The sequence below is a fragment of the Meriones unguiculatus genome, chromosome 7 (genome assembly GCF_030254825.1).
Source record: "Meriones unguiculatus strain TT.TT164.6M chromosome 7, Bangor_MerUng_6.1, whole genome shotgun sequence".
NCBI lineage: Eukaryota > Metazoa > Chordata > Mammalia > Rodentia > Muridae > Meriones > Meriones unguiculatus.
The window spans coordinates 92220434-92235091 of NC_083355.1; the positions used below are offsets into that span (position 1 = coordinate 92220434).

At 43.9% G+C, this 14658-nt stretch overlaps 1 protein-coding gene across 1 annotated transcript in view; it reads right to left on the reverse strand.

Annotated features, from left to right (window-relative positions):
• Window positions 1–333: 333 nt before the first annotated feature.
• Nek9 (NIMA related kinase 9) overlaps window positions 334–14658 on the reverse strand; it is a 40461-nt gene continuing 26136 nt past the window's right edge. The window contains exons 16-22 of the mRNA XM_021634129.2: window positions 14461–14622; window positions 12813–12983; window positions 11923–11982; window positions 10085–10305; window positions 6670–6831; window positions 4613–4819; window positions 334–2788 (exon numbers count right to left, since the gene is read on the reverse strand). Coding sequence (XP_021489804.1) covers window positions 2666–2788; window positions 4613–4819; window positions 6670–6831; window positions 10085–10305; window positions 11923–11982; window positions 12813–12983; window positions 14461–14622 — 1106 coding nt within the window. The 3' untranslated portion in view covers window positions 334–2665. The remainder of the gene's footprint in view (window positions 2789–4612; window positions 4820–6669; window positions 6832–10084; window positions 10306–11922; window positions 11983–12812; window positions 12984–14460; window positions 14623–14658) is intronic.

Sequence of the window (14658 nt, forward strand, 5' to 3'; positions counted from 1 at the left end):
CTCAGGTTACCAGGAGTGCCCAGCAAGCTACTTTGACCTGCTGACCTGTCTTGCTAGCTCCGGATCCTTCTTTTAATGGCTTCCCCTGAATTTTTAGACTTTTGGGGAAAAATGCTGTAGCAGCAAAAAGGATTTTTTTTTCCTGGCAAGAATGAGATTGGAAAACAGCAGAGGTTATTTTTGTGTAATGTCTCTTGTATTATTTCTGTTAAAAGAACATATTTATTTATTTATAGAAGACTCACAAAATCAGAGATTTCCCAAGGCCTAGGACCGTGGGTGTTTCATCTCCGGTGACTGGAGTGTACAAGCTTACTGAAGCACAGCACTAGCTGAGAGTTTAAACGTTTATTTAAAACAGAAATGGCACACCACTCCACCCTCATCCTTTCCAGCATCTGGCTAACAATAAGCTGGCTCTTCAGCAAAGTGTTGGCACAGAGGATTAACGCAGGCTATACTGTAACTCAAAGCAACACTACTGGAAAGCTTCAAACATCTAGCATTGCATAGAAGACAAGCAGGACGATTTGTAAAGATTCAGCTACAGAAAACCATTTGAAGACATTTCTGCTGTTTTGCCTTTTACTCAACCTGGTGCATGGCTGTGACTTTTGAACTGGTTTCTGTTTGCATAGCTGTTGGGGGGGGGGGGAATCTTATGGCTGTCCTAGGCACAATACTGTAAAGTGCAAATTGTCTCTAAGGCACAGAACTTAGCTCCCAGCTGGATTAATAGCAAACCTAGATTTCCCAAGGGAACACACTAGAGAAAACGACCACCATGCTCTACCAGAGAATGACTCCCAGGGCTCCTGCCCCCTCAGCACTCACTGTCACACCACAGTCAGCAACATGCTCATGCCCTCAGCTTCCCGAGCAGAAGCAATGCTCTTAATGAACGCCTTAAACCCTGCCTCTCAGCCCTGCTGAGATGATAAGCATAAGGATACAGGACCTCGAAAGGCCAGCCAGTCCTGAAGAAAACCGAAGTTGCATTGACATGATGAACCAAAACTCTGACAGGGTTTACAGGCAACAGCCAGACCCCTAAATTTGTAACCTCACACCAGGATCGGGCCCTTCCCTCATTCTGGGAAAAGGCTTCAGTGATTACATCAGTACTACTGTACTACGCTTCTCAGAATTGAGAAAACAACAGAAGAGCAATCATCCCATCGGACAGAGCTGCCCATCCTCAGAGATAGGGTTTCCTCTCAGCACCAGCCTTTATACCACCAATTTGAGGAAATGGCAAAATTTCTCCTGCAGAGGTAAATCATCCTGCAATACTAAAATAGATAGCAAACCTTTTTTTTTTTGGCTTGGCTAAATGAAACAGTATTAATTTAGCTGTGTGTAACACGGAGGATGTGGTACTTATCAAAGCAGCTGCTGTGGCCCCAAACACAAGCAATTCATTAGACTTGGTGGAAGCACAAGGCTCACATTTAAGGGAAACCATCAAATGATTGCCCAGAGGGTTGGCTCTTCTAGGACACACACTGTCTGTCTTTGGAAAAGGTAGCTTGCTCCTCTCAACGAGATCACAGCAGGAGGGAGCTTGCAGCCAATTTCCTCTCACTTGGCAGGTTCTACCTGTCAAGCTCTTGGGACCCCTAGGATTTGGTGCTGGCTTTGGGCCACTCAAGTACAAAAGATGATACCAATTTACGGGGTATATGACATGGCTTCAAAACATACCAAAGGGAAGAAATACTGACTAGACATAAAAGGGAGTGTCTGGGACTGCTCATCCCGATCAGACCCCTACGGGCCATGACACTAGAGACACAAAAAAGCCTTCATAGGGGCAGGAGACCTCAATGCCTCTCAGACACCAAGGCAAGGCACTGAAAGAAGGGTTACCTTCCTTCTTGATTTTCCCCCACAGCTCTACCTACTACCCAATGGTGTAATTCTCACAGACACCTCTCCTGGAGGAATCCCACAGAGTCGGGAAATCCCACCTTGTACTAACCATTGCCTCAAATTCTGGCTATTGTGATGAGGGACCTGCCCTTTCTCTGCTCCTCACTGATGTTTCAAACAACCTCCACAGTGAAAGCAATCTAAGCTTTCCTCATAAAGCACTCAGCTGCATGAAGTAACCAAACTTCCTGAAAATAAGCTCTAGGCTGACTCTACCAGTAAATTTTCCTGGACTCCAGGCTTCTGAGAAGGCATGAATACTTTACTACCCTCTGGAGGACCATGGGCAGCCCACTCCATTTTTACATTTTTCCTCCTCCATCCAGATGTGCAATGCCTGCTGCTAAAATCTCAAGGCAGCTTCCAATTAATGATGAAAATGATAAACAGAATATGAGCTGCTACCAGTGCAATTAAGGTGAGTACTGTGTCTCCTCTTCAAAGGTAGAATTGAAAGATGAGGTACAGAGCTGCTGTTGCTATGGCAGTCACTGATGACAACGCCAGGGCCACAGGACCCTTCCATTCTCCAAAACAGTAAAATCACTCATAGATCCTATCTAAAAGGCAACGCCACTCTCCAAACGCACAAGGAAGTGCTTCAGAGCCTCCCTCTGCCCTCGCTCTGTCTCTGCAAGTGAACAAAGCCAGGAAAGCTGCTCTCTGCACTCGGTAAGTGTGCGGTGAAGTTCTTTGGGTCCCAGTTTCCTGAGGGCTATATGGGCTCAGGAGACTAGAGGCTGGGTCGACAAGAGTCTGTTCCAAGGAGGCACCAGGAATCTGAATCTAAGTCAGGCCTCGGATCCATTTCCATTTCTTCCTTTGCTGTCTGAGTTCCTCTGGAATGCATCCCCACCTGTGCAGACAAAGCAGTTCCACATTAGCAACAGTGCTACTGGCTGGGGCACTTCAGGACTGTTTTCAATATAGTCCAGTCTCTCAGAATTTTCTGTCACAGGCCTGTGGAAGGCTCAGGTGGCACTGCCTCAGAAACAGTCTCCATCTTCACATGGGTAGAAAGAGTAACAAGTTGTTCTGGTTTGCCAAAGCCTACAGGGTTTTCAGATTGTACTATAAAAAGTGAAACAGCTGGGGTCTTAGTACACACCTTTAATTCTAGCACTCAGGAAACAGAAGCAGGAGAATTTGTCTCCTTGAGTTTGAAGCCACCCTGGTCTACACAGTGAGTTCCAGACAAGCCAGGGTTACATGATGAGATCCTATCTCAAAAAACAAAAACAAGCTGGGTGTGGTGGGGCACGCCTGTGATCCCAGCACTCAGGGAGGCAGAGGCAGGTGGGTCGCTATGAGTTCGAGGTCAGGGTGGCCTACAAATCAGTCCAGGATAGGCAAGAAATCCAGAGAAATCCTATGTGGAAAAACCAAAACCAAACCAAACCAAACCAACTAACAAAAACCACAAAAAACAAAAAATACCAAACCATCAGTCCTGGATAAAACAAACTTAGTCCCTGCTATAGCTGCCAATCTTATCTCAGAAATGTATATTACATTCTAAAGTGTATCATACACACTGTTTCCCTTAATCTTTAAGACAACCATATAATTTAGGCTGTATTCACAAAGTAACAGGTCCAAACCCACATTAGGGGTAAATGGCAAAGCCAAAGAATGACTCCTCCCTCATCCTAGCTGAATCGAGGAGTGATACCAAGAAGCATCAAATGCAAAATGTTTTTCTCAAACTATTTGACCTGAACCCATTAAAACCATAATTCTAACTTGTAGTTTTCAGAAAAGAACATGTGCTCAGGCCATGTGCAGGTAAGAGGCTAACTCTTGGGAGTGGATTCTTTGCTTATTATTTATTTATTTACTTTTGAGTTATTTATTTATTTTTTTGAGACAAGGTTTATCTGTGTAACCTTGACTGTCTTGAACTTGTTTTGTAGACCAGCTTGGCCTCGAACTCACAGAGATCCACCTGCCTCTGCCTCTTAAGAGCTGAGATTACACGCATGTGCCACCATGCCTGACTGGGAGCTGATACTTTCCCATTACTGTGGGTTTTGGGGACTGAACTCAGATTGCCATGTTTATGTGGCAAGTGCTTTTTTCAGCTGAGCCATTTCCCCAGCCTTAAACCATTTTTTGACTCTACTTTAAAATGGTTCAGCAAGGACTAGGGATGTAGAGTGTTTGCCTACCATGCATAAGACATTGGGTTCAAGCCCCACTATTGCACAAATAAATAAATAAAATAGTTAAAATAGTAGCTGGGTGCTGATGGTACGCACCTTTAATCCCAGCACTCCAGAGGCAGAGGCGACCAGACTGGTCTACACAGTAAGTTCAGGATAGCTAAGGCTACACAGAGAAACCCTGTTTCAAAAAAACAAAAACCAACTAACCAAACAAACCAAAAAAATCAAGGGGCTAAGTCTTTAGTACCTTGAATCTTGTTTCTGTGACTTTTCAGAGCAGATTTAGAAATTCAGTTACTTTTTTTTTTTTAAAGATTTATTTATTATGTATATAGTGTTCTGCCTGCATGTACACCTGCACGCCAGAAGAGGGCACCAGACCCCATTATAGATGGTTGTGAGCCACCATGTGGTTGCTGGAAATTGAACTCAGGACCTTCGGAAGAGCAGCCAGTGCTCTTAATCTCTGAACCATCTCTCCAGCCCTCAGTTACTCTCTTAATAAATGCTCTTACCTGCTGGCCTCCTTCCAATTTCTTGTTCAGCTTTTGTAGTTGGGTAAAAATCTGGAGGTTTTCTTGCTGTAGCTTCTGCTGTTCATCCAGACACTTTAACACCAGACCCTGCAACCTCTCAACCTCCACCTGCAGAGTGCTGCATGCACAAGCGGGAGAGGTCAGTGCTTTCCCGGCACACGGTGCTGCAGGATTCAGCCGTGGGGGCTAGGGACAAGAAGGAGGTAATGCAGAAGGATCTGTAGTACAAACAACTTTCACTCTAACCAACAAGACGACAAAAATACAAAAGCAGGTGCAAGTAGAGCAGAAAAGGCCTGGATTCCAACTACTTGTGAGGGTTTTGCAAAAATGTTTATTTTTTAAATATGTTCTCTTTTAAAATGGCCTCAATTTATCTGGAGTAAGTTCTGTTCACAGTGAGGACATAGTTCACAAAATGTAGTTGGTTACACTGTAGAAGAAATTTTCGAAGAGTGTGGTGAAAAAAACTGAAGAGGACACAATTTAAGAAGGCTAACACAGAAAGGGAGATGTTCAATTTCAAGTTTTAAAGGTTTTGTTACCACTCTTCTGGGAAGGCTCTTAATTATTCTAGTTTGGATTTTTCTCCATTATATGCTTTTTAAAAATAGCAGGTCGGAGCCTAGTGTGGTGGTCCACACCTTTAATCCTAGCACTTAAGAGGCAGAGGCAGACAGATTTCCGTGAGTTCAAGGCCAGCCTGGTCTATAGAGTGAGGGAAGCCAGGGCTACACAGAATATCCCTGCTTCAATAAACAAACAAGTAAATAAAATTAAAAAAAAAAATAAAATAAATAGCAGGTCAAATAGCCTACAGGTCAATTCTGACCTGCTTTTAATAAAACTTTATTGAAACATAGATACACTCATTATGTATTACTGGTTGAGTATCCCTAACCTGAGATGCCTAACTCCAAAACTCTTTGAGTACTGACGGGACACTATGAGTGGATAATGTCATACTTGAGCTCATGAGATGGACTGCAGTTCAGAATAGGTACATTAAAAGATGGCACAAGGATGGGCATGGTGGCCCACACCTGCAATCCCAGCACTCAGGGAAGCAGAGGCAGGTGGATCTCAGCGAATTAGAGGCTAGTCTGGTCTACTAAGTGAGCTCAGGACAGCCAAGGCTACACAGAGAAACCCTATCTCAAAAAACAAAACAAAACAAAACAGCACAAAATGGCCTCCAATCTATGTTTACAAGGGCTTTATGAAACACGAAGAAATTTATCTTTAGCCTTGGGTCATAGCCCTTAAGATACCTCATTATGTATGTGCAAATATTCCAAAATCCAGCAAAATGTGAGATTTGAAAGACTTCTGGGTCCTAATCATTTGGATAAGAGATATTCAACTTGTATCTGTGACTGCTAAGTTATATGTCAGAGCTGTAGTTGCAAAGTGAATTATACAAGCCACAAAGTCATGTAGTAACTGTATAGCTTCTCCAGAAGCGTGATGGCCTCTGGGTCAGAGCTGTTGATCTGCACAATTTCATCTCTGCATGGGGTGGCTTTATATGCACCGTCCCTTCAGCAGACCACAGGCATTACTTCTTATACATGCCAAACCCACTGTCATGAAAACGGAGTTTAGGGGCTAGGAATGTAGCTGTTTATGCAGTACTTGCTTAGCACGTACAGAGCCCTGGGCTGGACCCCAGCACTGCATGACTGGCTATGTGGCACACGCCTGTAATATCATCACTTGGGAGGTAGAGGCAGGAGCAGCAGAGAAGTTAAAGGTCATCCTCCATCCTTGGCTGGGCTACACAACTTGTTTCACAAAGAAACAAACAAACCATTTAGGAGGGCTAATAGGAAAATTTACAGTTCAGTTTTTGTACTTCTGAGGAAGGGGAGGGAAAATAATCCTATGGCGCTGAAAGGTAGAGTGGCTTTTAGAACTCCCGAGAGACAGTGTGTAGCCCTGGCCCAGGGAGTCTGAGAGCATGGTGAAGCCAGGAGACCCTAAGAACTCACAGACACTGTCTACCCAGCTGAGGTTAAAGAGAAAACTCAAGTTACCCAGGCTCCTACTGGGGACTGGTGTTCTGGAGGAACTTCAGTTGTGACTTTGAGCCCTTGCAGCTCCTCATAGGGCAAGGTGTCCTTCTCAGATTCTGAAAACGCTGCACTTAGGGGAGTTGGGCTGTCAGGCATGGGGATGAACTCTGCGTTTTCCAGCTCCTAAGTCCACAGAAAAGAATCTTGTCAGTTTGTTAGCAGCAATTTACTTTCTCCCAAGTTCCCCTGTAGCTTTTACTTTCCTTCTGTTGTAACATCAGCACCCTCTAGTGGACAGAGTAGTGGTGGTTAACGACACATATTGCCTAGCCTGGAAACAAAATGCCATCCCTTATCAGTGATGCAAAGTCAGACTCAAGTTCAAGAACAGTTGTATCTGGTTCATTTCCCCAACCCAATTCTACACACAGTATCCTCTGGTCAGGAGGCTTGAAGGCAAGGCCCCCTGCCAGGCTGCCAGAGGTCGAGACCGGATGTGCCGCTCCCTCTGCTCTCCATCCTCAGTTAACGGGTTAAGTCCTATTGGATGAAGAGCTCTACATGTTGCTCACAACCACCACCCCTTTTTGTAAAAAATTAAAAATGCCACCATGCGTGCTGGTAGTGCCTTTAATCACAGCACTCAGGAGGCAGAGGTTGCAAGTTTGGAGCCAGACTAGTCTACATAGTGAGTCCCAGGCCAGGCAGAACTCTTAAGTATCTGCTGGCCATGCTGCACCTACTAAGTGAGTGAGTCAAGACGAATAAAAAGAGATAGGTTAAGAGCACCAATAAAACCCAGCAATTCCATCACCCCGAGAAATCACCACGGGTACGGTGGTGCCTAGATTGTCTCATCCACATTCTTCTGCGCAATGCATTTTCTGAAAGAATAAAGCCTTGCTGATAGAAATTCCATCTTCTCATATAAAATAGTTAACATTTTAACTTTCTGTACCTTTACTTTTAATAAACTGCATTTTTATTGCAAGGCATTTCAACTGCAAATATTTCGCTTCTGTGAACAGTAGTATATGATCAGTAAGTTTGATCTTTGTACAGGTACACTGCAAAAAATAGTTTCCATTCCACTTAAACTCTTTCTGTGTATGTTTTGCTTTTAGGAAGCTTGTACAGTAGTACATTTCCTTATGACTTTTTAAAAAAAGATCTACTTATTTATTATTTATATAGCATTCTGTCTGCATGTACCCTGCACACCAGAAGAGGGTACCAGATCTCACTCTAGATGGTTGCGAGCCACCATGTGGTTGCTGGGAATTGAACTCAGAACCTTTGGAAGAGCAGCCAGCATTCCTAACCTCTGCGCCATCTCCCCAGCCCTTCCCTATGAGTTTCTAAAACTGTCTTTGCAGTGTTACCCCTCCTGGTAGAGTTACCCTGTGAGTAGTGTTAGCCAACCCTCCCAGTAGAGTTGCCCTATAATGGGGCAATGATGCCCCTACTAGATGCCACAAGCTAACAAACAGAAGATTCAGTGCTAGGAATGGATTACCTCTTTTGGAGCTGTTGGCAAGTGAGGGCCCATAGGCCCCCAAACATTACAGGCTATGGCCAGTGTTCTTAGTTACCCTCTAGAACTTGACAGTAAGTTGAACAATAAGACCCTATTGATCACTTGGGAGAAAGAGGCAGGATGTTCTGTGAGCTGACACTCCCCAGAAGTCTTATCACTCCTGGCGAGCACCCATATTGCTGAAAGTTTCTATATACAGCATCAGAGAGAAAAAGTAATTACCTAGCTGTGAGCCCTTCAAACTATAATGACAAATGGCCTGGCAAAACAGGCCCACTGGTGCACAGGGGCATGGATATCACTGCAGTAAACAACCACTTTCTGACTAAATTTAAGGCTTATTTCACAAGCTGAATCCCATATCTGGACTGTTATTGGGGCCAAAAATGTAGCACAGACAGGTCACAGGCCCTAGGAGAACCTATTATTACTTTGTTAAATGGGGGTAGTATTAAACTGACTCCTAAGGACTTACTGTTATATTCACAGGCCAGAATCTCTCTCAACCTCAAAGAAGCTTCTTTTGGTAATAGATAGTGATTAATAAATACAGAGGCTCAAACTGCTGGTGATGGTGCAGAGAATGAGACTGGAAAGTGCTCAGCTCTAAATAGGACATCTATATCATACCCTCTCCTTTCAAGGCTCAGGGATCATCATGGAGGAGGCAGAAAGAACCTAAGATCCAGAGGCTGCATGCAGGTAACTATAAGAAACTGGGTTCCCTGGACACAGCAGGATGGCTGCATATATAAGTTCACAGCAGTTGTGACAACATGCCGAAGACCTATACAGGCTCAAGCCAGACCAAACCCCAGCCCCAGCATGAAGAGAGGAGGTGGGGATGAAACCCCATTCCTAGCTAAAGACCTACTGGCAACTGCTAGCTGCTGGGAGAGGAAGAGTCAGTCTTCTTAAAAGTGTGGCTCCTAGTAGATTAACTATACTTCAGTGGAAAGACATAAATCCAAGAGCATATGGAGCCAGGCATGCTGGCACACACCTTTAACCTCACCATTCAGGAGGCAGAAGCAGCAGATCTCTTGTGAGTTCAAGGCCAGCCTGATCTACAAAGACCAGGACAGCTAAGCCACACGGAGAAACCGTCTCTGGAAAAATAAAACAAACAAACAAACAAGAGCATATGGACAGTACAAACTACTTGATGGGCTTAAAAAAGGGTGGGGGACAGAGTTGGGTCATAAGAAAGGGGGTGGATGCAGGAAGAGTTGGGGGAGAGGGATGAATTAAATAGGATCAAAATAGAATGCACAACATTTTCAAAGAATTAATAAAAATGAAAAAAAAACTTTAAGACAGGTTGCAAAACAAAAAATACGTTTTATGAATTTACATTCACTTTAATAATGTAGGCACAAAGGAGCTGAGGCCACTGGGGCCCATGCCTTTAAACCCAGCATCTGGGAAGCAGAGACAGATGAAACTCTGAGTTCCAGGCCAACTACAGCTACAAACTGAGTCCCTGTTTTTAAACAAAATATAGATGTGAAAATATGCTGTAGGGTTCAGAGGCTAAGAGCACTGTCTGCTCTTCCAAAGGTCCTGAGTTCAATTCCCAGCAACCACATGGTGGCTCATAGCCATCTATGATGAGATCTGATGTCCTCTTCTGGCCTGCAGGCATACATGCAGACAGAACACTGTATATATAAATAAATCTTAAAAAAAAAAAAAAAAGAAAAGAAAAGAAAAGAAAACATGCTGAATCCTTTCTTCTTTGAAATGAAAACAGGATTAGCTTTGTGGTGCCTTCTTTCCAGGTGGGAATCTAAAGCCTAGACTCCTGCCTAAATTAGAAGGACACAAGAAACTGAGACCTTGGCAAGCCGCTCCTGCCACAGACTTATGTGAAGCATCTGTTGTAAGGGAATGAATTACCTTCCGCAGCCAGCCAGGACAGGAGCTGCTAGCCCCACAGCTGTTCCCCACGGCCTCCGTGGGACTGATTAAACCTTCCATTCCACGGTCTGCTTCCATTGTTCCTCGGAAGCCTCCGCTTGGATCTGGAGTTTCAGATTCCTGCTGACTGTCTTCCTCTTCACCGCCGCCGCCGCCGCCGCCACCAATGCCACCGCCTCCTGGGCTGGAGTTCTGAACCACTGGTAGATGTGTGGCACAGAAGGAGAGAGCTTTGCTATGCCTCAGAGAGATTTACCATCTGATAACCCCACTCATTCCCACAAAAGTTCTTAGAGTTGCACGAAGTGGAGCGTTCAGTAAAATAGTTGAGACAAAATAGTTAGTTTTTACAATAGGATTTAAATTAAAAAAAATCATTTAAAATAGATTTTGTGGGTGATTTTGCCTGTATGTATATCTGGGTACCCTGCACATGACTGCCCTCAGAGAGCAGAAGAGGGCATCTGATCCTCTGCAACTGGAGTCAAAGATGGCAGTGAGCGGCCATTTGAGTACTGGCAACCAAACCCCAGTTCTCTGTAAAACCAACAAGTGTTCTTCACTGCTAACCACCTCTCCAGCTCATTATTTTTAGATGTTATTACGTTTATTTATTGTGTGTGTGCATGTGGGCATGTGTGTGCCATGGTGCATGTGCAGAGGCCAGAAGACCACCTGTAGAGGTCAGTTCTCTTCTTCCACCATGTGGATCCCAGGACTGAGCTCAGGTCATGATGGCAGTGTAAGCCATCATGAGCCATCTTATAGGGCCAATTTCTATTCCTTCCTTCTTTCCTTCCTTTTTTTCTTTTCTACCTACCTGCTTATCTACCTATGTATGTATATGTGTGTGTGTGTGTATGTGTGTAGGTTTTTCAGAGTAGGGTTTCTCTGTGTAGCCTTGGTCATCTGGGAACTCACTTTAGAATGCTGGGAATAAAGGTGTACGCCACCAATACTCAACTTACAAATTTTTATTCTTCAGACAGAATCCTTATGTCACCCAGTCTGGCCTTGAACTTGGCATATAGCCGAGGATGGCCTTGAACTTCGAATCTTACTGCTGCCACACCTTCTCAATGCTAGGCTTTTAAGTATGTGCCACAATGCCTGGCTTACATAAACGTATTCATGTCCATTTTCCAAATCCTAATGTATCCCTGGCAGGTGATTCACACTGCAATGCCCTCTACCTGCATTTGTCTTTGGTAGAAAGTTGTTCAAAAGTGAGCCAAACACCTTTTAAGTTTCCACCAAATAACAACATGGATTCTGAGACACCAGCATATATATATATAACTTCTCACAGGTTGAAAGCAGGAACAGTTTTAGTTTCCTGGCATGGACCCAAGTAACAAAGAACCACAAAAACTAAAGTCAGAAAGCCATCAAAGGGTTTAGGCTTGTTTCTTAAGTTAAAAGTTTAACTGTCTTTTCCTTCTACAGGCCTATTTTGAAGATAAATTTTGTTTATGTAGCCCTGGCTGGCCCACAACTTGCTATATATATACCAGTCTGACCTCAGACTCACAGAAATCCACCTGCCTCTGCCTCCCAAGTGTGTAGATTTTTAAAGGCTAGAGTACCTGCAACACCATGGAAGAAAAGGCCCCTGGAACGGTAAGGAATACAAATGTCCTATTACAATGTGGAGCAAGTCTCTTAACTGCTTCCACACGTGATGCAGGCAAAAAAGATGCAAAGTTATCCCAGTAACAAAGCCAAACCTCATCACTCAACAAAATACAACCTTCCCTCTTAACCACAATTCCTCAATTCAAAGACCAAACTGGCACCGGGAGAGCACCACTACTTACCAGTTCCAATGGACAGGCCGCTGCTATTAGAACGGATGGTCTTAGAATTCAATACTTTCTCTGAGGAAAAATATGCAGTCGGTAAATGTCACATACAGACATTAGGAGGAGACTGCCACTGCCACCCCTGACCCCCAGAACTTAATTAGAAGTTAATCTCATAAGTGGAACACTTACTGAGCTATTATGCTCAACATCTGTACTGGGAATTTTCTCTCTCTCAGTTCACTGGAAGTACCATGGAAACTTTACAAAGTAACAATACCTAAGTCCAACCCCAGACATCCTGATTTTGGTCAAGGGTTGGGCAGGACTAAGATTTATAAAAACCAAGGCTTTAATCACGTATTTCAAAGTAATCTTTATGCAAAAAGCATTTGGAAATTTTTTTTAAAAGAATTACTAGATATTTCTCAAGAAAACACAAATGCAGACAACACATTATTATTATAACACATTAGTTATTAAATGGAAGTAATAAATTCTATGATGTAGATGTATATGGAGGGAAAAGTTCAAAATTGTTACACTAAAACAGGCCCAAACTGACAGGGGTGGAACAGGCCTGTAAGCCCTGCACTCAGGAAGTAGAAGCAGATCAGGAACTCAGGTTATTTTTGGCTACTAAGAACTGAGTGTGAGGCTAGACCTTATAAGCTACAAGACCCTGACATAAAACAGTCCAACAGAGAAGAAATGGCAGATGACTAACTTAGGAAATGAAATGTTCTGTTCCTACCACTCTGTATGACATCTTTATCCAGGACAAGACTTGAAGCAGCAGCCTCTGCTTCAGAATACTTCTGTTTCTAATTATGCCACCACTAGTACCTTAGGTGTGAGTCAATCCTGTCCAAGCCAGCCCAATTGCATATATATGAAACCCTTACCAACAATAAGAATGGTGTGCCAGCCACGGCAAGAAAGGTCTGGGACATGATGCAGAGATCCAAAAATAGGCCGAGGCCATGAGGTACAGATATCAGAGCCATGTGGTCTCTCTGTGGGAGTCATTGCCAGGCGGCCATTGCCACCATTACCCCAGGCAAAAATGTGATTATCTAGGAAAGAATTAAACAGCGAATTAATGGGACACTATTTTTCCAGCTCTATGATGGGTATCCCACCGTTATAACCTCGAACTTGAAAGACATCCTGCTAAGTACTAAGTGAGGGAAAAGCTAATTATTTCTCTAAATAGAGCCTAAAATTCTTCCTGACTCCACCCAGATAAAAATGATTACTGTTCCTAATGTCTGGCATTCACTCACTCACTCACTCACTCACTCACTCACTCACTCAAACAAGTATGAGAATCTACTCCATGGTAAGTGTTTCTCAAGGTATCTGAGGCATGAAACAAAGCTGCAGTGAATTCAGTGGGGAGAATGACAACACAAAAACAAATAGCCATCTCAGATTTCAGATAATGACCAGTGCTATGAAGGAAGCAAAATGGTGGTGAAAAATGAAGGAGATGAGTAACAGCAGGATGGCGTTTCATCATTTTAGAGAAAGTGGTCAGAGAAGTACTCTTTGACACTGGAGCAGAGATCTAGCTGAACTGCAGGAGTTCTCAAGGTCACATGGGTGCAGCTTTGCACAATCAGGGAACAAGGATGTCCCCAGGAGAAGAGAGTGTGGTAGAGTGTCCTGATCATATGGCCATGCAGGCCTGACTGATGTCCAAACCATGAGAGGCTCTGGGCAGGAGGTATTTAAGAGGAGCTTCGAGGCTATGCTGAGAACCAACTGCAAAAGAGCAAAAGTGGAAACAAGAGCAGCTGACATACTGATGATGGCAAGAAGCTGTTGGGTGTGTTCTGAAGAGTCATTAGTTTTTGCTGATGGAAAGGATGGTGGGTACAGGATGGAGCTGGCAGAGGTAAGGAGTCTGTAAGAAAACAGGCCTGGGCAGAGACTCACAATGTTTGACGTGCCAACACTAGAAATCTGATTCTTACCCAATTCAGGCTGGCATTCTTGCTCCTCTAAATGAAAGGGCATGGAAGTACTGACTACGGTAGGACAGCAGATATGAGTCATAACTCATTCAGAGTACATGGGCGATACTGCCACTCTAGCTTTTGTCATCCAAGCTGAGGGGCTGCTGACTAAATGTCCAAAGGCCAGAGATGATAGTGCATACTGCACAGTACGGAGGGGAATTTAAAGGGATGAGGTCCTGGTGGAGAAGAGGACTGAGTCCTGGGCAGAGGTGGATGTTTCCATCACAGCACCTGGAAGACTGTGTATGTGCCTCTTTCCACACACCCAGGCAGTGCTCACTGGTATCAACATTGGTACTCAACTAGACAGGCAGAAGTACTCAATGGTTCTGGAAATGTTTTACCAAAAATGTTAAAATGAAAATAAACTTGGGAGAACTTACAATATGAACCTGCCATTATCTAGAAATCTGGCCTTTAAAAAAATTACTATGTTGGACATAAAAGCATATGGCAGTTAGACAGAAACAACTTTCCCAGTCAAGAACTAAAGCTGTCTGGGAGGCATGAGGAACAGAAGCAGACTCACCATCAGTGGCAGCGATGGTAAACTCATCACCACAGGAGACCCTGACCACCTGCTTCCCACCAAGGGGGCCCCCCAACAGGTTGATTCCCAGGCGCTTCTTATAACTCCCAACACCCAGCTGTCCACACTTATTACAGCCAAAAGTCAGCAACCGGCCTCGTTCTGTGAAGCAAAAATAAACAGTCAATCAAAAATAGG